We start from the raw sequence: 26,631 nt of genomic DNA on the forward strand, positions 1-26,631 counted from the left end.
TGGCACTGTGTCTCAACTAAGTTTCTAAAGATCGGATGGAAACACACCAAAAATTGTAATAGTCATAAGAATCTCCAAGGATTAGGGTCTAGGAATTAGTTTAAAAAACTTTCTTGGGTGACTCTCATTATACAAAGATCAGTGCTTGAGAACCACTGCAATGAAAGAAACTTCCACATTTAAAATTCAACTTTTAAAGTATTTTAACCTTAATCTGTCCAGTGACTAAAACTACTTTAACAAACCAGGAGCACAACAGGCACTGGCAAGACAGGTAAATGTCAAAATATGTTTAATAGTATCTCAGAAAATGCCTAGGGCAGCAAACGGTTAGTCTGTGATAAAATTCGCCTTTTCAAAAGGACAACTCTCAAATACAAAATTCTCCTCACAAGTAGTATGAATCCTATTATAAGAGCTCGAACATGGATAAAACAGCATTTGGATAAATACATATCTGTAAGTTTTCCTATCCTTAGTGATTAGTTTTATTATGCAATTTTGCTATAGATGATAAAAGCCAGAGCTGATAAAGCTGCCTACTTGGGAGGCAGAATTTAGAAATTTGTCATACTGCATTTGGATGCCTTCCAAAATTAAAGAAAAAAAAAAAACCATTCATAACCTATAGCACTAAAAGAAAACTTCATGAGCCATTTTCATCATTTAATAAAATGAATACAAAATTCTGAGAAACTAGAAAACATCAGTTTACTGGACATATGTAATAAAATATTTTTGCTACTTTATGTAAGTAATTAATTACTTTATAAGAATAACTTGTTTACAGTTATCAAGAGTAGAGCAAGGCCTGATCCAAATTTAAGTAACATTACATCTGAATATTCTAGCAGACACTAATCATTTACAAAGTAACCTGGGAAAGAAGGTATTTCTGACATCACAGTCTACTACTGGTACCACAGTTTTTAATTGGTTTCCATTTCAGCAAGCTAAATTCTCACATGTCTTTCAAATTAATTAAGCAAACAATCAAGCCGTCAATTAATGAAAATAAAATAACCACTGGACCCAACTGAAGAGTAATCAAAACAGCTAATATCAGCCATGCTTATTATCAGGTACCATGTTAAGCTCTTTAGATCATGTTTTATTTCATTCAATCCTTAAATGACATAAAGAATTCCACAAAAAAGCACTGTCAAAAAAGCATCCCTTAAGGTTTCTAGATTGTAGAACAATGTTCTACCCTGAGATCTTTTTTTTCTGTTTTAATATTTATTTATTTTTGAGAGAGAGAGAGAGAAAGAGCGAGAGCAGGGGAGGGGTGGGAGGTGGGGGGGACGGGACAGAATCCGAAGCAGGCTCCAGGCTCTAGGCTGTCAGCACAGAGCCCAACATTGGTCTCAAACCCACAAACCGCAAGATCATGACCTGAGCCGAAGTCGAACACTTAACTGACTGAGCCACCCAGGTGCCCCTACCCTGAGAGCTTTTGCAATCTCTCTTACTAAAGGCATTTTGTAATTCGCTGGACAAATGTATGACAAGATTGAGGTTCTGGCTTATAAATAGGAAGATAAATACAAAAACATCTTGGGGTTCCTTTATATTCATAATTTTTTTTAATTTTTTTTTTTTTTACATTTATTTATTATTGAGAGACAGAGAAAGACAGGGCATAAGCATGGGAGGGGCAGAGAGAGGGGGAGAGACACAATCTGAGGCAGGCTCCAGGCTCTGAGCTGTCCGCACAGAGCCTGACGCAGGGCTTGAACCCACAAACCGGGAGATCATGACTGAGCCGAAGTCGGACGCTCAACCGACTGAGTCAACCAGGCGCCCCTCATAATGTTTGTTTTTTTTTTTTTTGTAATTCTAAGATAGATACATTAAGACAATTTACAAGCCAGGCCTTTGAATACAGTGACCTCTGATTTTTGGTTCTGCTATTCTGACTCTCTCTCTCCTCACAATACACTTATGAAATGACTGTACATTTACCAACACTTCTAGATTCCTTGCAATTTATAAAATAGGCCTGAGAACATGAAGTTGTGGGTGTGTATGTCTACATATACTTGCAGTGTGGGGTACAAGCAAAGGAGAAACTCCATAACAAAAAAAGAGATTAATACTGGATATGAGTGAGATTCAATTTCATCCAAAACGTCTGCTACAAATTCATTCCTTGTATTTCCTAACCGAGTTGGTTTTCACTAGTGTGGAAAGAATTTCAAGCGAGTCCTGAGTTTACATTTCATAATGATGAGTGTAGTATCTACTCAATGTTTTCTGGTTTTTTTTGCTATAACAAATCCAAATACCATTAAGCCTCAAGAAACAGATAGACAAACACTGTCCTCTTGGATAAGCTGGAGCTACCATAAACAGATAAACAAGCCCAACCCCAAAAGAAATGACCACTATTTACCTGGTCTGAGAGTGTATAGGCCTTTCACAATATTTGCCATAGTTGAAGGTGTGACCTGAAATGGTGTTGACTGGGCTTCTAAGAGTAAAGCTGAAAGAAGAGAAAATGGGTTATAAAAATGATAGAACACTTATTGTCAAGGTTTCTGTTACTATTTTTCCCAAAGACTAAAGAGCAAACGAGCACAAGAAAAGAACAGCCTCAGAGGACAAACCAAGTTTATACTCCAAAGAGTTTTAAAAATCCAATGCACTAGAGCTCAATCTAATAAGTAAACACGTGCAGGTCTGTTAAAACACTAAGGGAGATTATTCAATTCATGGAGGTTCTGAAAATAAGCTTTCCAAAAGCAATAGTATTCACGGTACTTAGCAAGTGAGCTGAGAGTACCTCCCACTAAGTTCATGAGTCAGGAGGTTTACATTTGGAAAATAAAATGGTCTCTAACCCCCTTGAATCATTTCTCTTTCCCCAAATCGCCATATTTGAGGCTCCTGGATACTTCATTCGTAATTTTAGGAAATGCAATCAGTCAGAAAGTCACTTTTCCAAATGCTACAACCACATGTACTTTTTTCTTACTAAAAGTAAAGACAAGACACTGCCTGGCTCATCCTCACTTTCCTGACTCTCACAACCACAGGACTCCGACCGACAGTGACAAGAGAGTCAGTTTTCTTTTAGGTTATCTTCTCCAATGAAAATTTTATTAAAACATTTTTAAATAAATAGAAATAATTCCTCCAAATAACATCACTAACAGATATCAACATATTCCATCATTTCGTAGATACAACAGACACCACTGACTCAGAAGTTAATTTTTAATTTATCTCTCAAAGACCTACAATTGACTACCCCCAAACCCATAAAATTTGGCATAATTTTACTCTAAGCCAAGCTTGTAAAGTCATATATAAGCTATGCCTTTTCAAAAATGAAAACACCACCTCACTTGGCCAGCAATGATTTTATAGTTTTCAAACACGCAATGCGAGTTACATCTGAACTTATGTGATGACAGTAAGAGGTACACTGTTCAAGGTGATCCTTCTGCTTCTATGGTCAGGAGAGAGCTGCTAACTCTGAATGGCACAGATAGATACATTTTAAGGATGACAAGAGCACTGCAGAAAATGTTTTAGAATGCAATTTTTTTTATTATTTATTTTTATTTTATTTTTATTTTTTTAGTAATTATTTATATTTGAGAGAGAGGGAGAGCTCGAGCAGGGAGGGGCAGAGAGAGACAAAGACATAGGACCCGAAGCGGGCTCTGTGGTGACAGCAGAGAACTCGATACAGGGCTCGAACACACGAACTGTGAGATCATGACCTCAGCCAAAGCTGGATGCTTAACCGACTGATCACCCAGGTGCCCCTAAAAATTGCAATTCTAAATTTTAGACCCTAGGAGTCTCTTCAACTCAAGGTTATCTCTAATTTCAACATATGTCCCACATGCAGACTCTATCTCAAATCATTTCCTACCTTTTGACCAATCATTTTGGCCTTCGTAAATCTTGATCCCACTAAATCTTCATGTTCAGTCACATGTTAATTATGTAATCAAATATATACATTTACAAATGAAGAAATGATACATTCACAAATTAAATTATACATAAAATATATAAAAATTAATTTGGGGTGAATTAAATGAAAAGAATTATATTCAATACCAAACAATTACAAAGTTGAGAAGGTGTTAACAGTTCACTAAAATCCTCTCCACCTAAATTATTTTTAGGAGATCAGTGTTTAGAAGACTTGTAGTTGATCTCCTCTTTTAAGAAAAAGGAAGAGAATCTGGGGAGGCAGCAGCTTGAGACTGGGAAGAAAATATTTCTTGAGTATTTAACAGGTGCTAGGTACTTTACAGGTTTCTCATAAACTTTACTTACAATTTACTTTCTCACAAGCTTAATTATCATCTTTTTTTTTTTTTTTAACAGATAGGGAAACAGAGGCTAAAAACAAAACAATATAAAACACAATGAAAAATGCATCCAAAGTCACAGAGCTAGCAGGCAGCAGAAGAGGGCTGAGAACCTATGTTTGACTCTAAATTTGCATTCTAATTCACCATGCCACCGTTGAAATACAGATCTTACATGTAACAGGTACTAATAAAGTACTAACTAGTACTAAAGTCACTGTTAACTAAACCCTTAGTTAACAGTCCCCCCCCCCCAAATTATATAGTTAAAAAGACAAAACAAGGATTCTCCAACAATCCCACTGATGGAAACTAGAATTGGACTTTAGTGAACTTCTAATGCTCTCACCTCTTTCTTTACAGTCTATGATATTAAAGTCCAGAGAGATTAAGTGCCATCCTGAGAGTCACACAGCTTAACAGTTGACCTGGAACCAGAACGAAGCTCCTCCACTCATCCAATTATTCCTCAGAGCTACAAGCTGACCCCAGGGCTTCTCTCCTCTTTTAATATGAGAAGTAATTCTTAAAATCAAAACTGAAATTAAAAATATTTTTTGGGGTGCCCAGGTGGCTCAGTCACTTGAGTGTCCAACTTCAGCTCAGGTCATGATCTCGTGCTTCACAAGTTCAAGCCCCACATCGGGCTCTGTGCTGACAGCTCAGAGCTTGGAGCCTGCCTCAGATTCTGTGTCTCCCTCTCTCTCTCTCTCTGTTCCTCCCCGGCTCATGTTCTCTCTCTCAAAAATAAATAGACATTAAAAAAAAATAAAAGTTAAAAAAAAAAAACTACCTTTATTTGCAATGAGAAGTCACTATCTTCATTCGTGAAACAATTGTTAAAATAGGGCATTAAAGGGACACCTAGGTGATCATTAGGGCATTAAAGGGACACCTGGTTCAGCTCAGGTCATGATCTCGTGGTTTGTGGGTGTGAGTCCTATATCCGGCTCCACACTGGCAGGGCAGACAGGCCTGCTTGGGATTCTCTCTCTCCCTCTCTCTCAACCCCTTCTATCTCTGTCTGTCTGTCTCTCTCTCTCAAAATAAACTTAAAAAAAAAAAAGCCTGCTTTTAAAAAATAATACACATATTTTTAAAAACCAGGGCATTCGAATATCAATTATTCATTAGCAGAGAGGGTGTTCATTTTGCTCTGCTGTAAAACATGGCCCCTAAATTGTTTCAACAGGTCTCCCACTGAGAGGTGTCCCTGTCCAGTCCCCTGGAATCTGGGTTCTATAACTGCCTGCTCAACAGAAGACAGCAAAAGTGACACTGTGCCAGTTTCTAGGCCCAGGACTTAAGAAACTGGCAGTTTCCATTTCCTTGATCTTGGGACACTCACTCTTAGAGGGAACACAAGAGAGAAAACTACAGCCACCACAACTTGCCAGTCATATGAGTGACCCATCTTCAAAGTCCCCGACCCCTGGGTGAGTCACATCAGCCAATGCTGAGTACAAAAGAGATAAAGTGCCCCGCAAAGCCCTGCCCAAATTGCAGATGTGAGCAAAATAAATGACTTTATAAAAGATTATGTGTTGAGGTGATATGTTACATGGTAATAATAAACACTAGCATTTTCAAATGTATCTAAAGCCACAAAAAGGAAATTACTGATCAGAATTCAGAAAATTATACACATGGAGTGTAGCTGTTTTTGCTGGAGGGGATAAGTATAGGAAAATGTCAACTAGGGCCAAGAAATCAATTCTTAATAGCTGTGTTTTTCTGATTTAATTAATATTAGCCTTTTTATGCCTCATTTTCTCCATCTGTAAAATGGAGGTAATGACTGTCCTAAAGTACCTAGAATAGGCCCTACTACATAGTAAGCACTGTATGTGTGTTTATTTTTAAAAAATCTTTTTTTTTAAACATAACATTATTAAACACTTAGAGTGTCTCTTGTTGTTACAGAGCCCAAACTAGGCCAGTGATCACTGTGTGAATCCCTTACTCTAAGCACAATGCCTGGTAACTGCTCAACAGATAACTGATAAGCTCAGGTTTATCCAATTTACAAAAGCTTAAGGAACTTTACAGTTCCTTGGAAAAGAAAAGCCTGTCTACCTTTAAATATAATTTTGGTTGAAAATCAGATTCTATAATAAACAAGATGATAATTACTTTTTTTTGAAAAATAAAGTACAAATTAATTGAAGGTTTAAAAGGAAAAAAAAATTCATTTTTTTCCGGATTTTATGTCTTTATGTGGTCTGATCTTATAAAAGATCATGAATTTATAGAAGGCTTTACATGGACTGAAGACAGAGTTGTCTCACCAGATCTGGACTACTATATTCTCTTTGAATATTTTCTTTGTTTTTGCCTAATAAAATTGATTTCCAAATTAATGACAAATATAAAAACATACAGAGTAATCAAATAAGCTTTTCTACCAAATGGCAGCGTTTCTCAAAGAATTTTAAAAGGAAAGACTTCAAAATACTCTGTTCTAATTTACAATGAAGGCAAAGACAATGTCAACATCAGAGATAATATTTAAGTGGTTGTAACAGCTGCAATATCTCATGAGATTACATTTAAAGATGCTTATAAACATATGTCCAGTTTTTTCAAAAGTCGTACTCCCAAGATATCAGTCTCTATTCTGATTCTAGAATCTGTTGGGAACATAATAATGAAACAAATATTATCTTCATCTAGCATATTATTTGAAAATTCTGCTTTTCTAAAATAAACCAGCCCAATGTTTAACAGTTCCTTCTCTTAATTTAAACTCAAAAATTAGAAAGAGTTTATGGTCAAGCTTAGAATAATTCTTCTGTAAATACTAATAAAAGTTTGCTGTGGTACAGACTATTTATGACTATTAGGAAAGCAAAAAATACATACTACAAATCCAAATATCTGCCAAATTCTAAAAAACGACTTCAATAATATACTGCATAAAATAGGAGCTTTTAAAAGATGCTGAGACATTAGGTTGTAGGGACTTCCTAAACTCCACGTAGAGACGTATACTCTTTCAGGAAAGGTAGGATAAGATGCCACCTACTGGGATGGGGCAGGGGGCCAGGGAATAGGGGGAGAGAAAAACTAACTGAACTTGGCACTTTGATCTGCTTACTTGCTAACTATGTTGCCATTACAGTAAACATTTTACAAGTCCCAACTAATAGAAGAAAAACTCAGGACCAGAGGCTGAGAAGCTTGCCTAACATATAGTTAATAAGTGACAGAGCCAGACTAGAGATTTTTTTTTTTTTTTGAGAGGAGATTTTTATACCAAAGGGTAAAAAAACCAGAGAGGATTCTGTGCTTCCATTTCAAAGATACAGTATTGTGCTCCTTCTAGAATTACCCGTAACAAAGTTAGGGGTTAACTTCCCCCATTGTTGGCGGAGGGATGCGGGGGAAGAGGAAGTGTCAGGCCAGATAATAAAGGCACTCACTGCCCAATAACCTGGCTAAGTGCCCCTAGCTCTCCAGGGGGCTTCAAATCACATTTTCAATTCCTTTGGGTCTCTCTCTACAGAACTGAACTTCCAACACTTCTTGCTATGATTCAGAAGATGTCAACACTGGGCTTTATATGCCGATACTCTCTAATCAAAAATCAAAAAGATCACTGGGGTGCCTAGGTTGCTCAGTCGGTTAGGAGTACGACTCTTGATTTCAGCTCGGATGGTGATCTCACAGTTTGTGAGGTCAGTTCATGAGGTCGAGCCCTGCGTTGGGCTTTGCACCAACAGCACAAAGCCTGCTTGGGATCCTCTTTCTCCTCTCGCTATGCTCCTCCCTTGCTCATGCTCTCGCTCTCTCTCAAAATAAATAAACTTAAAAACAAAAACAAAAAAAACCTTGTTAGTGTTAACTCATCCCTATAAGTTGAAAACACTTACGCATTAGGCTGTAAATGTGCTTTTCTGCAACATGTTCCGTAAACAGCTTTATAAGGTCATCTTTTAGGTCTCTGTTAAGCTTGGTTTCGATGTAAAACTTATTCTGAAAGAGAAAATACATTATGTTTAGTGTATCGATTAGGGGGAAATGATCTGTCTAATGAACTGAAGCACTAAAAAATAAATTATTTTAGGAAACAATTTATAAGGGCATCAATTAAAACATTAAACCCCAATATCAGAAAACAAAAGCCCTGCTACTATTAGTTATATGTCTTTCTGGCAAGGGGTTAAAGTACATAAAGATAAAATGCTATGAACCACACACACACTCCAAAAGAACACGGGAAGATACTCAACATTAACTAAACAGATATAGAGACACATGGACCACACTGCGGGAGAGGCACATAACATGCCCTTTAGAAACACTCCATCATTGAAAGGCAACAACAGGAAACACTAGGGAAAGGTACCCCTTTTACCAACGATCTAGGCTGAGCAGGCACTGGTTGACTCCCCAACATACAATCCATTGTAATCATTAGTCTAAGTTATTCACCTGTGGCATTTCTTAGGAATGGTTTTTGATTCAAAGGCAGACACATGACCCAACATAGAACAATCAGACTGAGGGAAACCTAGGCTTTGGTGCCAAGCATCTTATAGTCACTTTACGACCGTGAGAATAAGATGAAACAGATGCTGTGTACAGTGAAGAGACAAAAAAGAACCTGAATCCTTGGTAACACTACTGAACCATGGATTCAACCAACCCTAGAGATAGCCTTATTTGCAGAGTTTTATTCCAAGGGATTAATACTTTTCCTAATTTGCTTAAATCACTTTGAATCAGGTGTTCTGTTTTTTTGTAGCCAAAAGCATCCTGATGAGAACGACTGGCAAGTCAAACAAGATTGAACTTGTTCATATTTAAATGTCAACTCCATGGACAGATGTGGGAAATACAAGGAAGAACATTAGCAAGTTGCTCTCTGATTCTCTTAATTCTTAGACAGAAGATTATAAAAATCATAATAATAAGTACATGGTGACAAAATAAAACCATGCAACCAAAATAAGTCTCGCACAACAGACCCTCTGTCGCAATCCCAAAGGCCCCATTCTACTGCGGAAACTTTTGTATATTCTTTCTAAAATGCTGCTTGCATATATATGAATATGCTTTATTTTCCATAATAAAGAGAAAACACTTGCTATAAAGAAATATTACATACTGCTTTGCATGTTGCTTTTTTTTTTACCTAATGTATCTGGAGATTTCTCTCTAAATGTACATACATGTTATTACCTTTAACTGCTTACTTTTCTACTGTTAAGTATCTCCCACAAGTTAAGTAATAGTCCCCTGCTGATAATACAGATTTCTCCCAGTGTTCTGTTTTGTTTTTTCAGCAAGGTATTATTTTATGGAGAATAAATCATTTTGGAGATTAGTATTTCACAGATAGCAATCTTTATGCTACAGAATACAGATCAACCCAAACATCCCATTTCCTAATCTAAAAAACAAAGAGGAATTGCAAAAATGGTTCTTAAGGGCCCCTGCCTTCAGTAAGAACACCAACATCAGGGTTCTATGGCTTGGGCACCTGGGTGGCTTAGCCGGTTGACTGTCCGACTTCGGCTCAGGTCATGATCTCACGGTTCGTGGGTTCCAACCCTGTATCGGGCTCTGTGCTGACAGCTAAGAGCCTGGAGCCTGCTTCAGATTCTGTGTCTCCTTCTCTCTCTCTGCCCCTTCCCCACTTGCACACTCTCTCTCTCTAAAATAAATAAAGATTAAAAAAAATTCTATGGCTTTATATATTTAGGAGAGAGAGGGAGGCAAATCAACAAAGTCAACAGACTACAAACTATACTCATGGCATAATTCTCCAAATGAAAGAGATCATAATGGAAGAAAATTTTATTATTCTACTTTTTTTATGGGGTGACTTACTTGACATTATCACACATCATGTTTTTAAATATATTGCTTAACTCTGTACTTTCCGAGGACAAGAAATCTTTCTTATATATCTTTATTTCCCAAGCACAGGATCTTCCATATGGCAGAAATAAAATAAATGCTAACACAGTGACTGCTGATTATTAATGCCTAATTGTCTATTCAGCAGTGTTATTTATGGAGTTTTTAAACAGTAAAAGGGTAAACAAGTCTATGTCAACACAATCAAACATTACTATGGTAGATTAATTTCCATTTCTAACATAATACGTAGTGAAAGAGAAAGAGAACATGCTTAATTCTGTATCTATCTGTATTTAGGCCAATAAACTGAGACACTTTGGAAAGGGAAAACAGCTCTAACTTACCATATATATGAAAAGAGGCACAATGCTCTGCAATGCTCCCATATATTGTCCAAGGGCTATATTAAATCTTTCAATATAGAGATCTGGAGGGCTGGCCTGTGAGAAAGAACATAAATGTGATCATTATGGGAAACCAAGTATAAAGACCTTCCAATACAAATCTAAAATGCAAATACACTCAGAAGTCCAAGTCAAAATTCATAATGAAATTCCCAATAAAGAAAAGGAGAAGGTGTATATCCTGAAGTTTAGTTTAGACTTCTATCTTTGTTTCAAAATCTGCTACGCAAAACTGAAGTTTGGTTTTGCTGTCTTTAAAAACTGTAACTTTACCATGCTAGCTAAAAGGCTTGCTCGGTTAATGAGTAAAAAGTTGAATTCACAAGTTGTATTTATTAAGATAAATGATTTTTAAAATTATCACTAAACTATGTGTACATTTCTGATAGGAACCAGGCTGTATATGGACCTAGAATAAGGGGAAAAAAAAAAAAAAAACAACTCAAGGAAATGGCACAGGCTTAATACACTATGAGAATGGCTGTTGGGGGCGCTTGGGTGGCTTAGCTGGCTAAACGTCCAACTCTCTTGGTTTCAGCTCAGATCATGATCTCACACTTCGTGAGCTGGAGCCCCACATCAGGATCCTTGCTGACAGTGCAGAGCCTGCTTGGGATTCTCTCTCTGCCCTCTCTCTCTCAAAATAAATAAATAAAATTAAAAAAAAAAAGTTTGCTGAATTTTTATAATTACCTTAGGCACAGTAATATTCCGAGTTCTATACCACTTCTATAGCTAACCAATTAGTTAGAAAGCAGAGACTTAAATGGTGCACATACATCTGCAGCTCTGGAGAGCAACAAAATAAACATAATACATGCCTGGCTTTTAACTCATTGTTACCAAAATACCAGGTCATAAAGCCATCGAAAGAAACACTTCCAATTTTACTGCAGGCTATGGACTGAATTATGTGTCCCCCTCCCCAAATTCCTGTGTTGAAGCCTGAACTACTGTGCCTATATTTGGAATAAGGAAGCAATTAAGGCTAAATGAGGTCATAACAGTGGAGCCCTGATCCTTTAGGATTAGTGTCATGAGAAAAGATACCAGGGGGCTCAACCTTCCTCCCTCTCTCTTTCTATCTCCCTCTTCCACCTATCTATCCCCCACCAACACACTCAGAGGAAAGGCCATGTGAGCACCCAGCAAGCCCATAGCTGTCTACAAGCCAGAAAAAGAGCTCTCATCAGAAACCAAATCAGAGGCTACATTAATCTTGGACTCCCCAGGCTCGAGAACAGTGAGAAATAAATTTCTGTTGTTTAAACCAACCAGAGTCTGCGGTATTTTGTTACGGCAGCCCAAGCAGACTAAGGCACTGTGTTTTATGAAAGTACATCCATCTACCATTGCATTTTATTCTCTAAAGGTAAATTAATTAGGTGCCATTTTAATATTGAAGAAACGCTCAAATGGGCAAGTCATTTGTCTAAAATTAGAGAGTAAATAGGATAGACCCAGGTCTCCCAGCTACGAATTCATTCCAGAGCTAGAGAGTTAGGGGGATGGGCATGGCACAACCTGCCATGCAAACAGGTGGTTCCAACCCGGCGAAGTCTCACTACCTGACAACCATAACCTGCACAGAAGGTCTTGCTTTCAAACAAGGTATAAGGAAATGCTATGCTGAAAAGATTCCTAAGTGCTAAATTTAAGCAATGAAATTATAAAACCATTTCAGCTATACTGTTTTAGAAATGTCCCAATGTTCTAATACTATTTTTAAAATAAGACTTAATTTATACTTTTTTCAGTTCTACTTAGACGTTAGAGTATGTGTAGTGAACTGTCCTTACTTCTAATTCATCTCTCATTATTGAATAGAGGGTTGGCACAAATTAGGTCCTTTTTTCACATTTATTTTTCTTGGTCCTCATAATTACCTGCAAATTGAATGTTATGTCCATTCTACGTATGAGGCAACTAAGGGCTCAGGAGTCACTTGTCTACAGCCCCACAGCCAGTGAGCCCAAGAACTAGGACTCAAACCCTGGTCAATCTGAGTCCTTCCATGTATCCACCCTCCTTATTTGGCACCCTGTAACCTTTAGAACAATTCAGGGCACACCATCTGCCTCTCTGCTTCACATCTTGCTCCTTCTTGTACATGGCCCGGCACAGCACTCACAAGGCACTCCTAAACAGTTCCCAAACAACGTCGGTGTGCTGTTTGAGACCTCCTTGACCCCTCTTCCTGAACGTCTCTATCACTAGGCCCTGATGAGACTCACCCTGGGCTAACTTCTATTCACCCTTCAAGATTTGTGTCCCTTTCTCAAAACTATCTGAGATATAGGCCGTCCAACAGGGCACCATCCCTCTTCTTCACTTCTCCCGCTAGCTGGTCTTTGCCACTAAACTTCAAGTCCCCGGAGGGCAAGACCTGTGTCTTTTCTTTATGCCTCCGCAGCTGACCACAGAACCTGGAACACAGCATGCAGAGATAAATGCATTTTTGCAAGGACAGTCTTCCTTAAATCTAAATTTCTCTAAATGTATCTAAATCTAATCTAATCTAGCCTTGTTTTTATCTAAACTGCTTTTTTATTATCTGACAAGACTGTATGACCTTAGGCAATTCATTTAGCCTTCTGAATTTCAATTTCCATAAATATGAAATAGGAAGAATACTAATTGTGCTACTTCTAAGATATGCCAACAATCAAAGAAAACAATATGAATATGCTTTGAAAAATGTCAAACATTACAAATGCATATGCAACTAGTGAGGATAAGTAAACTTTCAGAGTTAACCACCTATTTGTCTAATACTTCAGAAAAACCTATTAACATTATGAAAGGCAGTCTTTTGTTAACTAAAGAAGTTGGGGGAAATGGTTCCACATTATAAGCATACTTTTAACTATAACTAATGGGCAGAATCACATGTAATATCTTTTTCTAAACTGCTGCAAAGAGCTCTGGAAATGATATTTCAGCATCCAAAGAAATAAATTTTAGAAGTATTATATGAGAAAAAGAAAATCTGAAGAGTTTTTGCATTAAAATAATTTTCCCTTTTCATAAAAGGACACTTTATCTATTCAGAAGTTAAAAGTATGAACACTGATCAAAAGGCACACTTAATAGCAGACAGAATAAATAAAATTGAATTCCTTAGTTATTCTTTTCAAGAATTCCCAAAGCCTCAAAGGTTATGAGTATTAAAAAGCACTTTTTGTACTAAATCAAATGTCAGAACATTTACTTAGCTTTTTTAGTTCCACATTTCATGCAGCACTTATTCAAAACCTTTTAAATGACAGGACTATAAATTATAACAGTCTTCTAAAATAAATCCAATCTCTTTACTAGGAACTAGAAATAACTGCTATTAAAAAAAATAACAGATTGTTCCTCCTTAAAACTTAAGTTCAGTATACCTTGGGCCCCACTGGGGAAATTGCTACCTATTTGATTTACATCATTTCAATATGAATGTATTTGGCTTGGACATTAAATGCAATTTTTTATCCCTAAAATAAGCAAGGTTCATTTTTCTTCTAAAAAAAAAGAAAAGAAAAGAAAAGAAAAGAAAAGAAAAGAAAAGAAAAGAAAAGAAAAACAAGAAAAAGCAAGGTGCCAGAAAAATGACCATTGCTCCAAACTTGCTCCAACTTTTCATAACAGACCTAGATTCCCTGAAATTCATAACACAGCTGGTAGGAATGTTTCAATCTCTTCTGTTTTTAAATGGGTAATAAATTCATCTGGTTTAAAATTCAAATGCATTCAAAAGGAAGTAAAGAGTTTACCTTTACTCCTTCCTCGCTGGACCAACCAACACTTAATTCCTTTATATCCTTCCAGAAGAATTTTACATACATACAAGAAAATAACTATCCCATTTATATCCCTTTCCACCCAAATGCTAATATAAAACCAAAACAATCTGTACCTTTCCTAACAACATTATCTTGGAGACTTTTATTCTAGTGGCTCTCAAACGTTTTGGTCTCAGAAACACTTGACACTCCTAAAAATTATTAAAGCTTCCAAAAAGCTTGTATCATATGGATTGTATCTATCAATAATTACCATACTAGAAACTAAACCTTGGTTTTAAAAATATGTATTCATATTTATTCCAAAATGACAATAATAAAGTTATTTCATTTTAACACTTTATTATAGTATATACTTTAGATTACAAACTAGTTGTATGTAAATAACTATTTTCCCAAAAAAGGTAAGAAAAATGACATTGTTTTTACATTTTTGCAAGCCTCTTTAGCACCTGGCTTAACAGAATCTAGCTTAACTGCTAGATTCTCATACCTGCTGTGGTATGGAATCAGTCATGGTATGTTGTTTTAGTTGAAGTAAATGAAGAAAATCTAGCCTCACACAGATATGTAGGCAGATAAGGAAGACATTTTTAATATCCTTTTCAGGTAATTGTGGATATTTTTCTTTGAAACTTGACAAGTGGTAGTTTCTCAAAGGTTAGTTGCAACAGGAAAGCTGAAACTATCATGAATTCTTTGTACTCTATTACATTAAAACCCACTGGTCTATCTTCTACTATGAATGGATCTTTTACCACATACATTTTATATCATCATAAATTGGTCATTTATAAAATACTGACTGAGTTATGCAGATCTTCCACACGTTGACACGTTTCACTATACATGAAAAAGAAAAAATTACATTTGTTACTATCACCACCTATCTCATCAGAAGAGTCTTTTTAAAAGTCCTAGAAAGCTATCAAGGTCATGGTGGTAGACCATGCGGGTCTTCCAAAATTCTAATTTTTACTTCAAAGCTCGAATTTTATCATTGCCAACAAATACTGTCAGTTGCTTTCCTTGAAGTGACACACTTGATTTGAGAAAATGTCGAATATACCAAAGTCTAAACAACCACAGTTTGTTGTCATTCTTTCAAATAAAAATAGTGTCTCCAGGAAAACAAAACCCAGCTAGTTTAGCTCAAAATTTATACAACCACACACAAGTGCTTTTTCTTAAAACAATCACTGTACTTTGGTATGTAGTTTCCCATTTCTTCACACAGGATTTTTTTAAGTTTATTTTTTTTGTTTTTAGTAATCTCTACACCCAACATAGGGCTTGAACTCCCAACCCCAAGATCAAGAGTCACATGTTCTTCCAACCGAACCAGCCAGGTGCCCCGCACAGAGTATTTTTTTTTTTAAATTTTTTAATGTTTATTTATTTTTGAAAGAGAGAGGGCAAGCACAAGCACAGGAGGGGCACAGACAGAGGGAGACACAGAATCTGAAGCAGGCTCCAGCTGTCAGCACAGAGCCTGACGTGTGGCTCAAACCCACGAACTACGAGGTCATGACCTCAGCCGGAAGTCGGACGCTTCACCGACTGAGCCACCCAGGCGCCCCCAGGATATTTTTTAAAGTACCCAAAGTTACCATAAAGTTAATAATTTTCACTGCTTCATCTAGGATATTCTTAAGTGAAATGCTTTCGTTTTCTACTGCAGTATGTGAAAGTGAAGATTTGTGCGAAGGCACCAACAGTTTGCACCACTGCTTGTGCACCACCAGAACAAGTATCAACACAGAAAAGGGCAAAAAACATCTTAGTAGTACTAGAGACAGTTTCAATTTTGCAGACCCCCTGAAAGGATTTCAGGGAAACTAGTAAGTTCCAAACCACACTTTAAGAAACCTGTTCTAAGTACAATATCTGAATGTACTAGTTAATCTCCATATTGACAGCTTGTTTTCAATCTTTTGTTACCGCAATGTTGCAATTAATAACTTCAAATAGATGTTATTTTATAGACAGCACTTTTTAAAAAATTTTTAAGTTAAAAAAAAAGAACTAGATGATAGTCTTATGGATTATGGTATAGGAACCAAAAGAACTTTGGCAGCACCTAGTTTTGAAGACCCAACCTGCTAAGAATCACTAACATTTTATATATATACACACATGTATGTATATATACATATATACATACACATACACATAATATTATATTATACATATAGTATATGTATTATATTATTATTATACATATAGTATATTGTATTATATTATACATATAGTATATATGTGTATAATATTATATTACACATATATAATAATATATATTATTTATATATAACATATATAAATATATAAATAATATATATAAATTATATATATATATGATTAAGAATATTCCTTAGCGCAAGGAGGGAAGAGCTGGATTTGACATACCATACCAAGCCTTCATAGAAGGGAAGGAAAACAAAAGTTTATCTTTAGTTTTGAAAGCTAGATAAAAAAGTGTGGTCAGTTATTCTAAAGGGATGTATATTAATTTTACAGCAACATGATTTATTTCAAGAATTTTACTAGACAATAGACTTAAAAATACTTACGATCGAGGTCAGTACTGCCAACAGGACTTTCTGCGATGATGGAAAAGTCCTATACCTGCACTAGCCATGTAGGGCTACTGAGCACTTGAAATGTATTTAATGAAACTAAGGAACTGAGTTTTTATTCCATTTTCATTTGAAGAGATGCACATGGCTAGTGGCTATCAAAATGGACACAAATGTAAGATACAAACAAGTTCCACAATTTCCTATTTATATCCCTCCTCTTCTGCCTCTGCCCCCAACCCCATCCCACCAAAATGAAACATGAAAAAAGTTTTTAGAATATGTGCTTTGGGACACCTGGGTGTTGCAGTCAGTTAGCCAACCAACTCAGGATTTCAGCTCAGGTCATGTCTCACAGTTCATGAGTTCAAGCCCCACATCAAGCTCTGTGCTAATAGTGCAGAGCCTGCTTGGGATTCTCTCTCTTTCCCCTTCTCTCTCAAAATAAATAAAAAAATTAACCTAAAAAAAAAAGAATATGTGCTTTTATGTTCATAATAACATTGTCTTCAAATAAAGAAATGACTTTTGCATGTTAAAATGAAATAGGGAAGAAGAAAGGATGGGAGAGAAGAGTCTAAAACACATAAGGCTACTAACATGTATCTTTACAGAAGTAACACATGTTTACTAAAATTTTAAAAGATTAAAAACGCAATTATAGAAATACCACCACTACCAACATTGGTAGATAACTACCGTTAACATTTCCATCTGTTCTTGTATGTGTGTGCATGTTTTAACAAACATGGAATTACATTATTTTGTAATCTGCTTTTATCACTCAGCTATACAGCAACATCTCCTAGGTCAAATACATTTCTACCACATAATGACCATCTGGACACACCATTGTCTATTTTACCTGTCCCTCTTCATGAGACACTTAAACTATGCTTTACTGTTTATATTATCCGGTCTGCATGGATACTTCTCTAACCCAGACTAGAACTTCAGTGGTGCAAATGTGTTCAGTGGCTTCAGCCATAACACAGTCTTCTATTTAAACAAGATGACACCACTCCTTGCTTAAGAGAGACCAGGTTCAGCAACAGTGGTGCACTTCTCCAGGCCAGCGAGTCTCAAAGAATGTTGTTCTCCACATCACCCGAAGGGTTTGTTAATGATGCAGGTTCCTGAGCCACACTCCAAAGTCCTAACTCTGAAACTTTCCAGAAGTGTATAGATATATATTTTTAAAATATTTATTTATTTTGAGAGAGAGAGACAGACAGACAAAGCATGAGCGCGGAAGGGGCAGAGAGAGAGGGAGACACAGGACTCAAAGCAAGCTCCAGGCTCTGCACTGTGAGCACAGAGCCTGACGTGGGGCTCGAACTGTGAGATCATGACCTGAGCTGAAGTCGGACCCTTAACCAACTGAGCCACCCAGGTGCCCCTCCAGAAGTGTATATTTTTACTGAGAATTTCAGGGGATTCTTTAAACAGCTGGTCAGCGGCCACTAAATATTTAGAAAAGTCAAGCATAGACCACTGTGAAGGAAAAGCAGTTTTATGGGAAGGAAGCCCAGAGGATTCAAGAGAGGGTTGAGCAGTAATCACCCATGCAACACAAGGCATTTACTGCATGACAACAGGAACAATTTAGCTGCAAACTATACTCAAATTAGTAAAAAATGATACACTAACATTTTAACATTAGTGATAAACTCTACCTAAATTTTTATTTTAAATGTAACAGCTTCTTGACTGTTGTCAAATCACTGTTGTGATTATAAAGTTATTAAAATGTGGGGCGCCTGGGTGGCGCAGTCGGTTAAGCGTCCGACTTCAGCCAGGTCACGATCTCGCGGTCCGTGAGTTCGAGCCCCGCGTCAGGCTCTGGGCTGATGGCTCAGAGCCTGGAGCCTGTTTCTGATTCTGTGTCTCCCTCTCTCTCTGCCCCTCCCCCGTTCATGCTCTGTCTCTCTCTGTCCCAAAAATAAATAAACGTTGAAAAAAAAAATAAATAAAAATAAAAAAAAAAATAAAGTTATTAAAATGTAATGGAAGTTCCACATCCACTCAGAATGCAGAAAGCTGCTAGAAAACATCAGTCCCACCCTCATGATAACAAAAAAACTAGTTAAAATACATAATCAGTTTTCCAAACTCATCAGGGATCTGAGGTCTCTGTATTTTACAGCTGCACTGTCCAGCTAGGTGAAATGAATTCTAAAGAGTGACCAGCTCCGTAGTGCCTGCCTGGCTCAATTGGTAGAGCAAATGACTCTTGGTCTTGGGGTCGTGAGTTTGAGCCCCACGTTGAAGGTAGAGATTACTTAAAAAAAAAAATCAGGTATGTATATTTTTTAAAGTTTATTTATTTTGAGAGAGGGCAAGCATGTAGGTCGCACGCAGGGGAGGGACAGAAACCGAGGAGAGAAAGAGAATCCCAAGCAGTTTTCACGGTCAGCATGGAGCCTGACACAGGCTCGAACCCATGAATGGTGAGATCATGACCTGAGCCAAAATCAAGAGCCAGATGCTTAAGTGACAGAGCCACCAGGTGCCTCCCAAAAATAAAATCTTTTAAAAATAATAAAAATAAAAAGTGACCAGCTCGTCTAAGGAAAGAATGGACACACGTACAGTTTCTCCATCAGTGATGGCAGCCACAAAGGCTGGTAAGAAAACAACAGAAACGGTAACAAATCATTAAAGGCCACGTATAACTAACAGTTCAGAATCCCTGTGAGCCCCAACACAAGGATAGTCCACACCTATTCTCCAGTTCCTTTTTTTTTAAGTTCATTTATTTATTTATTTATTTATTTATTTATTTATTTATTTATTTTTCAACGTTTTTTATTTATTTTTAGGACAGAGAGAGACAGGGCATGAACGGGGGAGGGGCAGAGAGAGAGGGAGACACAGAATCGAAACGGGCTCCAGGCTCTGAGCCATCAGCCCAGAGCCTGACGTGGGGCTCGAACTCACGGACCGCGAGATCGTGACCTGGCTGAAGTCGGACGCTTAACCGACTGCGCCACCCAGGCGCCCCTCATTTATTTATTTTGACAGAGAGTGAGTCGGGGAGGGGCAGACAGAGAGGGAGAAAAAGAGAATCCCAAGTAGGCTCTGGGCTGAAGCCCAGAGCCAAATTCGAGGCTCAATACCAGGAACCGTGAAATCATGACCTGCGCTGAAATCAAGAGTCGAATCCTCATCCAAATGAACCACCCAAGCACCCCATTCCAGTTCCTTTATGTAAGTTTCCACTGAGTCTTTGAGAGTAAACTGAATTAAAAGTCCAGCCTCTGTGACCCTGATTCCTATAGCTTACCCACATTAACAGTGACTAAGCTAGGTGACATGGCAGTTACAAAAGGTTCAAGGATTACTTAACACAGGAAAATATCTAAAGAAGTCCGATGGACTAGGATGACTTCTCACTTTCTACACACCTCACCTCTTCTAATACTTAACAAAAATTACCACTTATCCCTATTTGCTTATTTTTTAAAGAAAACTTTTTCCCTTATCTTTTCCAATTTAAATACATGACTCTGTCTCAAAACAAAAAGTTTATTTTAAAAAGAATATAACTGGGGACTCTTGACTTTCGCTCAGTTCATGACCTTACAGTTTGTGAGATCAAGCCCCACATTAGCCTGCTTGGGATTCTCTCTCTGCCCCTCCCTCATTCTCTCTCTTTCAAAATAAATAAATGAATATTTAAAAAATAAATAAAAAGAATACAACTCATATTTGTACTCTGTATACACTGTGATCATAAATAACTACAAACACCTATTCATTACTGGAGTGATTTGACTCTCTTGCTAATCACAAATTCCATCTTCAGGATGCTGTTTTAAGTAACAAGTAGATGGTTCTAGTAATCTCAGCTGTAAAGCAAACACATGCTTTTTATCAACAAGTATTTTATTGGATCTCTCTCTGAGTCTGACACTATGTTAAGCCCCATGAGGGCATATAAAAAGAAAACACAGTCCTTATCTTGAAAAACTGACAGTGAACTTATTAGAATTATGGTCTGCAGAGGGTTGAAGTATCTCACTAGCAAATTCAGTGAGACAAGAACAACTTTGCTATAACAAGTGCTTTAAGTTTCAGTTTGGATAAAAAAATAGATCTCAAAATAACTTTTTCAAAACAAATTCAGTGAAATACACATACGAAGAACTGCCTACCAGTTGGCAATGATAATTATTTTACTTGAAATCTATGTAGAGACAATAGGCAATTTTCTTATTATCTAAAATCATCCTGGGGCTCCTGGGTGGCTCAGTCGATTAAGCATCCAACTTCAGCTCAGGTCATGATCTCGTGGTTGGTGAGTTCGAGCCTCATGTTGGGCTCTGTGCTGACAGCTCAGAGCTTGGAGCCTGCTTCGGATTCTGTGTCTCCCTCTTTCTCCCTCCCCCGCTTGCACTCTGTCTCTCTAAAAAATAAATAAACATTAAAAGAAAGTTTAAAAAATATCATACTCAGTAAGGATTAAATAGCATATTCGGGGGATGAAAGTTTTTTTCAAAACACACTCTGTAGTTAAACAGAGTACAGAAATTCTAGCCTCTAAAAAATACGTAAAATTTCAAATTGGCCACCAAGACAACCAGTTGAGTTATGCTGCCACCCACTGGACAAAACACAAACAGCAAAGCAACCCTTGCTCTGACTTCAAACACCAAGACAATTTGGCTCAGTTTGTTGGCGGTTTGGCAGTAAAGCTTTTATTTGTAATCTGGTGTCTCTGAAGAGCGACACAAAGTTAAGTAATGTTGACTAATTATGGTTTAGTTTCTATTAATTTCCATTATTACAAATAGGTCTAGAGTTAAATTATATTGACCTCAACCAAGATATATTCAGCTCACGAGACATTAAAACTACTCCAATCTTAGTAAAATAAATGGTTTAAACACAATTACTTGACAAATACTCATCTAACCGTTCCAAATTCAGCCCTACTGGGGAATAAAAACTGCAACATCTTTCTTCCCCATGTCTGTTTCTGTGGCCTCTCCTCCTCAGAACCCTGAACTCAGGTTAGTATTACCGTTACCATTCCTAACACGTCAATGTTATTGTCCTGGCCTGAGAACCAAGTCTGTTTAAACACAGTATTCACGTACACGATGTACAGCGCAAGCTCCAGATCACTGACCAACTGCTGGAAGGAACACACTTGTGAACAGGTTACTGGCTATAAAGCTAATAGATCAAAACATCAATAGTTGTTGTGAAAGTGAAAATATACTCTCAAAAGAATAAAGTGCATTAATGTATACAATAAATTTATCAACATTACATGGGGAAAAATGCCTCATGATTGCTCTAATGGATTCTGGATTCAGATGTACACAAAAATAATCAAAGTATGGAAGTGTCATTTAAGACAGTTTTAAGAGTATAGAATGTTCTATCCATTAAATTCAATTATCCAAATGTTGGGGCAAATAGGATATTCTAAATACTGTCAACTCAAATACTTATCTCAGTGACTTAAAATAACAAAGTCTGGATAAATAAAATGTACTACAGGGGTGCCTGGGTGGCTCAGTCGGTTTGAGCGTTTGACTCTGGATTTTGGCTCAGGTCGTGATCTCATGGTTTGTGGGTTTGATCCCCAAGTTGGGCTCTATGCTGATAGTGTGGAGTCAGCTTGGGATTCTCTCCCTCTCTCTCTGCCCACCCCCCACTTGTGCACACTCTGTCTCTCTCTCAAAATAAATAAATAAGCTTAAAAAAAAATAAAAATAAAATGTACTATAACCATACAATGCAATGTTATTCAGCCATAAAAAGAAATGAAGTATTAATCATGATATAAACAGGAATGAACCTTAAAGCAGATTAGTGGTTGCCAGTGGCTGAGAGAAGGGGAGGGTGGGAAAGTACTGCCGGTGACTAGTGGTTTTCTTGCTAGGGTACCTACAATGTTCTTTAAATTAGCAGTGATGTGGGGCGCCTGGGTGGCTCAGTCGGTTGAGCGACCGGCTTCGGCTCAGGTCATGATCTCACAGTTTGTGAGTTCGACCCCTGCGTCCGGCTCTGTGCTGCCAGCTCAGAGCCTGCAGCCCGCTTCGAATTCTGTGTCTCCCTCTCTCTCTGCCCCTCCCCCACTCATGCTCTGTCTCTGTCTCAGAAACAAATAAACATAAACAAACAAACAAATAAATAAATTAGCAGTGATGGTTGCACCACTTCATGACTACACTAAAACCAAGTTTGTACACTTTTTCAATGAGTTCAAACTGGGAAAAAAATACATAGCAAAGCTTTCTTCCTCAGGCTACAGGCCCATCTTGAAAGTCTGTTCCATGTCATACTTACCCAGGGACCCGGGATAAGAAAGCCTCTGCCATCTGAAACACTTAGCAGGCAAAGGGAAATTCAGAAAATCGGACAGCTGATCTTAAGGGCTTCAGATCTTTGGGTACACACTTCACCATACACACTTCACTTTCTTTCACAATTCACAGGCCAAAGCAAGTCACTTAGCTAAGTCTAACTTTAACTTCTATGAGATAGAGACATATACGCCTACCATGCATCCCATAAGTAAGAGAAATGCAAACATTCGATTAATGGCATTATGACTAGAATATTTTTTTTTTAATTTTTTTTTTCAACGTTTATTTATTTTTGGGACAGAGAGAGACAGAGCATGAACGGGGGAGGGGCAGAGAGAAAGGGAGACACAGAATCGGAAACAGGCTCCAGGCTCTGAGCCATCAGCCCAGAGCCTGACGCGGGGCTCGAACTCACGGACCGCGAGATCGTGACCTGGCTGAAGCCGGACGCTTAACCGACTGCGCCACCCAGGCGCCCCATGACTAGAATATTTATCTAATAAGTACTTAACTGAGCTCAAGACTACAACAGGCCAAAAGAAACCAACGCTAGTACGTCAGGATTCTTGCCCTCAAGGAGCTCACAGGCTGCACAGATGGCATCCTCCTGGGTAACTAAATAGACGTCAAAGTGCTCAACTAAGGACGACAGTAGCAATACAAATAAAATGCTACAGAAGCAAAGAAGAGAAAGTGATTAATTAAGCCTCTTGGGAACAATGGAGTTAAAATTAAAAGCTCAGCAAACCCTAACAGACAAGTAGAACGCCCATTTCCAAAAAGGGGGGAGATGATCCTCAAACAACACGGGTTTGAATTGCATGGGTCCACTTATTCACGGATTTTTTCCATACGGTACAGTACTGTAAATATATTTTCTCTTATGATTTTCTTGACATTTTTTCTCTAGCTCACTTTATTGTAAGAATACAATATATAACACATATAATATACAAAATATGTGTTAATCAACTGCTTATGTTATCAGTAAGACTTCCAGTCAACAATAGGCTACTAGTGGTTAGTTTGGGGGAAGTGAAAAGTTACATTCAGATTTTCAACTGCATGGGGCACCAGCCCCCCCCCCCCCCCATTGTTCAAGGGTCATTGTTCATAGTGGCAAAAGAAACCAAATGAGAAAACACATAAGGATGAAAACACACAGCCCATTTAAATTTTAACAGCAAAATAATGTTACACTATCTTGCTGAGTTCACAGTGTGAAGAGCCTTGAAATCCTAATTGTTAAGGAGTATGGTCTTTGCTCTTTAGGTAAATAGAGAGTCAAAAGGTTAAGAAAATAGCTGATAAGTCTGAAAAATAAACAAAACGGACTAAGGCAAGCTGCATGGCCAAGATACAAATTAGAAATCTTTTTCTATTTTTCAGCCAAGTCCCAATGAGGACCTAAACTAGGGACATGGCATGGGATCAATCTGAGACACTTTACACGGGGGAAAATTAGCAAGACTTGGGACTCATTTCCTACCTCTATCCTATTACTCATCACATTCTCATATATTAAAATGATCATTACACCTTTCCCCTAAACAGTACTAAAGAATATCCCTGCAGCCTTAGCATCTAGCACATTTGCTCACACATGGACACTCAATGTTTGCAGACCTGAATGTTCTCAAACCATTATCTTCCTTCCCTATCTCTCAAGTCCCCTTTAGCAACTGCCAACATCTCTATGGAAACCATATCGATCTCTCAATCCACTCACCCTGCCTCTCTTCCAACTGGTCATGGTTTTAGCTATTCTGTTTCTCTGATCCCTGCAACACATTCCAGATGCTGCTTTCTCCCTTCTCCTTACCAACAAGTCCACAATTTCTTGTCCAAGATTCCTGGGGCTAGAGGTGTGCCATTAATTCAGAACTTTTCAGATTCAGAAGGTATCATGGTATCTACACAATATATTATGTGTAGAGATTGGGAATATGCAGTAGAGATTGGGAATATCAACACACTGATCTTTCGGGAGAAATTCGTAACACACGGATATCTCTGAGAAAAAAAATATGTAAATGTTCCCACCAAGTTCCTCACGAGTTTAAATCAAGTTTTACTACATGAGTTTTGACACCAAACTTACAAAAAGAAAAATACACTTTCAAAGCTTTTTTTTGGATTTTAGAATTTCAGATAAGGAACTGTGGACCTGTAGTTCACCTGGTCTACTGCAACCAATTTATATTTATATAATCTTTGGTATTCTACACTGATCTAAGATGCAACTCCGGTACGTAAGGACTTCTACAGTTTGGTTCCAACCTGCCTTTTTTCAGCCTGATCTCCTCCCAGTTTCGCTCAAACACCACATCTATCTTCACAGGACCTCTCTTTGCTACCCAAACCTCCCCAGAAACTGCCTTTGCTTATGAAGCTTTCTTAGCCCAAAAATGCTCCCTCCCCAAACATCTACCCATTCTTCATGACGTATCATTTTTAATGCTGCCTCCTCTCTACTCCTCCATTTGGCTGTGACTATCACACCGTTAGTCTGTCATGGCACTTTTCTTACTCTGTTTTGTACCGCAGTTTCCTGAATACTTCTGATCATTTCAACGGTCTACTAGCAAAGATTGTGACTTAATTCTTTCTCTGGGTTTCATCTGTATTCTTTTTCTAATTTCTTGAGATAAATGCTGCTAACATCACTGATGTGTTAACTTCTCACTATGATTATGGATTTGTCTGTTTATCCTTTTAGGGGTTATGTTATTGGGTGCATACACATTTTAGAAATGTTACATACCTTCCTGGAACTGGAACTTTTTATTATAAAAAGTTCTCTTTAAGGGCAACTGGATGGCTCAGTCAGTCGGTTAAGTGTCCGACTCTTGATTTCAGCTCAGGTCACGATTGCACGGTTCGTGGGTTCAAGCCCTGCATCGGGCTCTATGCTGGTAGCACAGAGCCTGCTTGGGATTCTCTCTCCCTCTTTCTATCCCTCCCCAACTTGCACGCGTGCACTCTCTCTCTCAAAAATAAATAAACCTAAAACAAGTTCTCTTTATATACAATAATACCTCTTTCTCTGAGTCTACTTTTTATGATATCAATGTAGCTATATCATCTTTCTTTCAGGCTTATGTTTGTATGGTATACCTTTTTCCATCATGTATTTTCAATCCTTCTGTCTAAAATTATGCTAAATATGCTGCCTCATATTAGCAGCATTTCATAAGGTTGCAGAATTGCATTCAGTTTGATAATCTGCTTACTTTTTTAAATACAGTAGTCTTAACATTTCACATAATAATTGATACACAGAAGTTTATTTTTAAATGATTTTTTTAATTAAAAAAATTTTTTTTAAGTTCATTTAT

At 37.5% G+C, this 26,631-nt stretch overlaps 1 protein-coding gene across 6 annotated transcripts in view; it reads right to left on the reverse strand.

The window, feature by feature from the left end:
* CACUL1 (CDK2 associated cullin domain 1) overlaps positions 1–26,631 on the reverse strand; it is an 82,497-nt gene that overhangs the window by 21,577 nt on the left and 34,289 nt on the right. For 5 of the 6 annotated variants that reach the window (XR_006960955.1, XR_006960952.1, XR_006960953.1 and 2 more), the window contains exons 4-6: positions 10,547–10,642; positions 8,207–8,309; positions 2,396–2,485 (exon numbers count right to left, since the gene is read on the reverse strand). Coding sequence is in view for 2 of the 6 variants with exons in the window: in XM_047073510.1 (XP_046929466.1) it covers positions 2,396–2,485; positions 8,207–8,309; positions 10,547–10,642 (289 nt within the window). In the remaining 4 variants the exon portion in view is untranslated. The remainder of the gene's footprint in view (positions 1–2,395; positions 2,486–8,206; positions 8,310–10,546; positions 10,643–26,631) is intronic. The other variant, XM_047073512.1, reaches the window with a different exon arrangement.

This window comes from Lynx rufus, unplaced genomic scaffold (genome assembly GCF_022079265.1).
Source record: "Lynx rufus isolate CCGP_SWC_20201006 ecotype Redwood Valley unplaced genomic scaffold, mLynRuf1.p SCAF_11, whole genome shotgun sequence".
In the NCBI taxonomy this organism is placed as follows: Eukaryota; Metazoa; Chordata; class Mammalia; order Carnivora; family Felidae; genus Lynx; species Lynx rufus.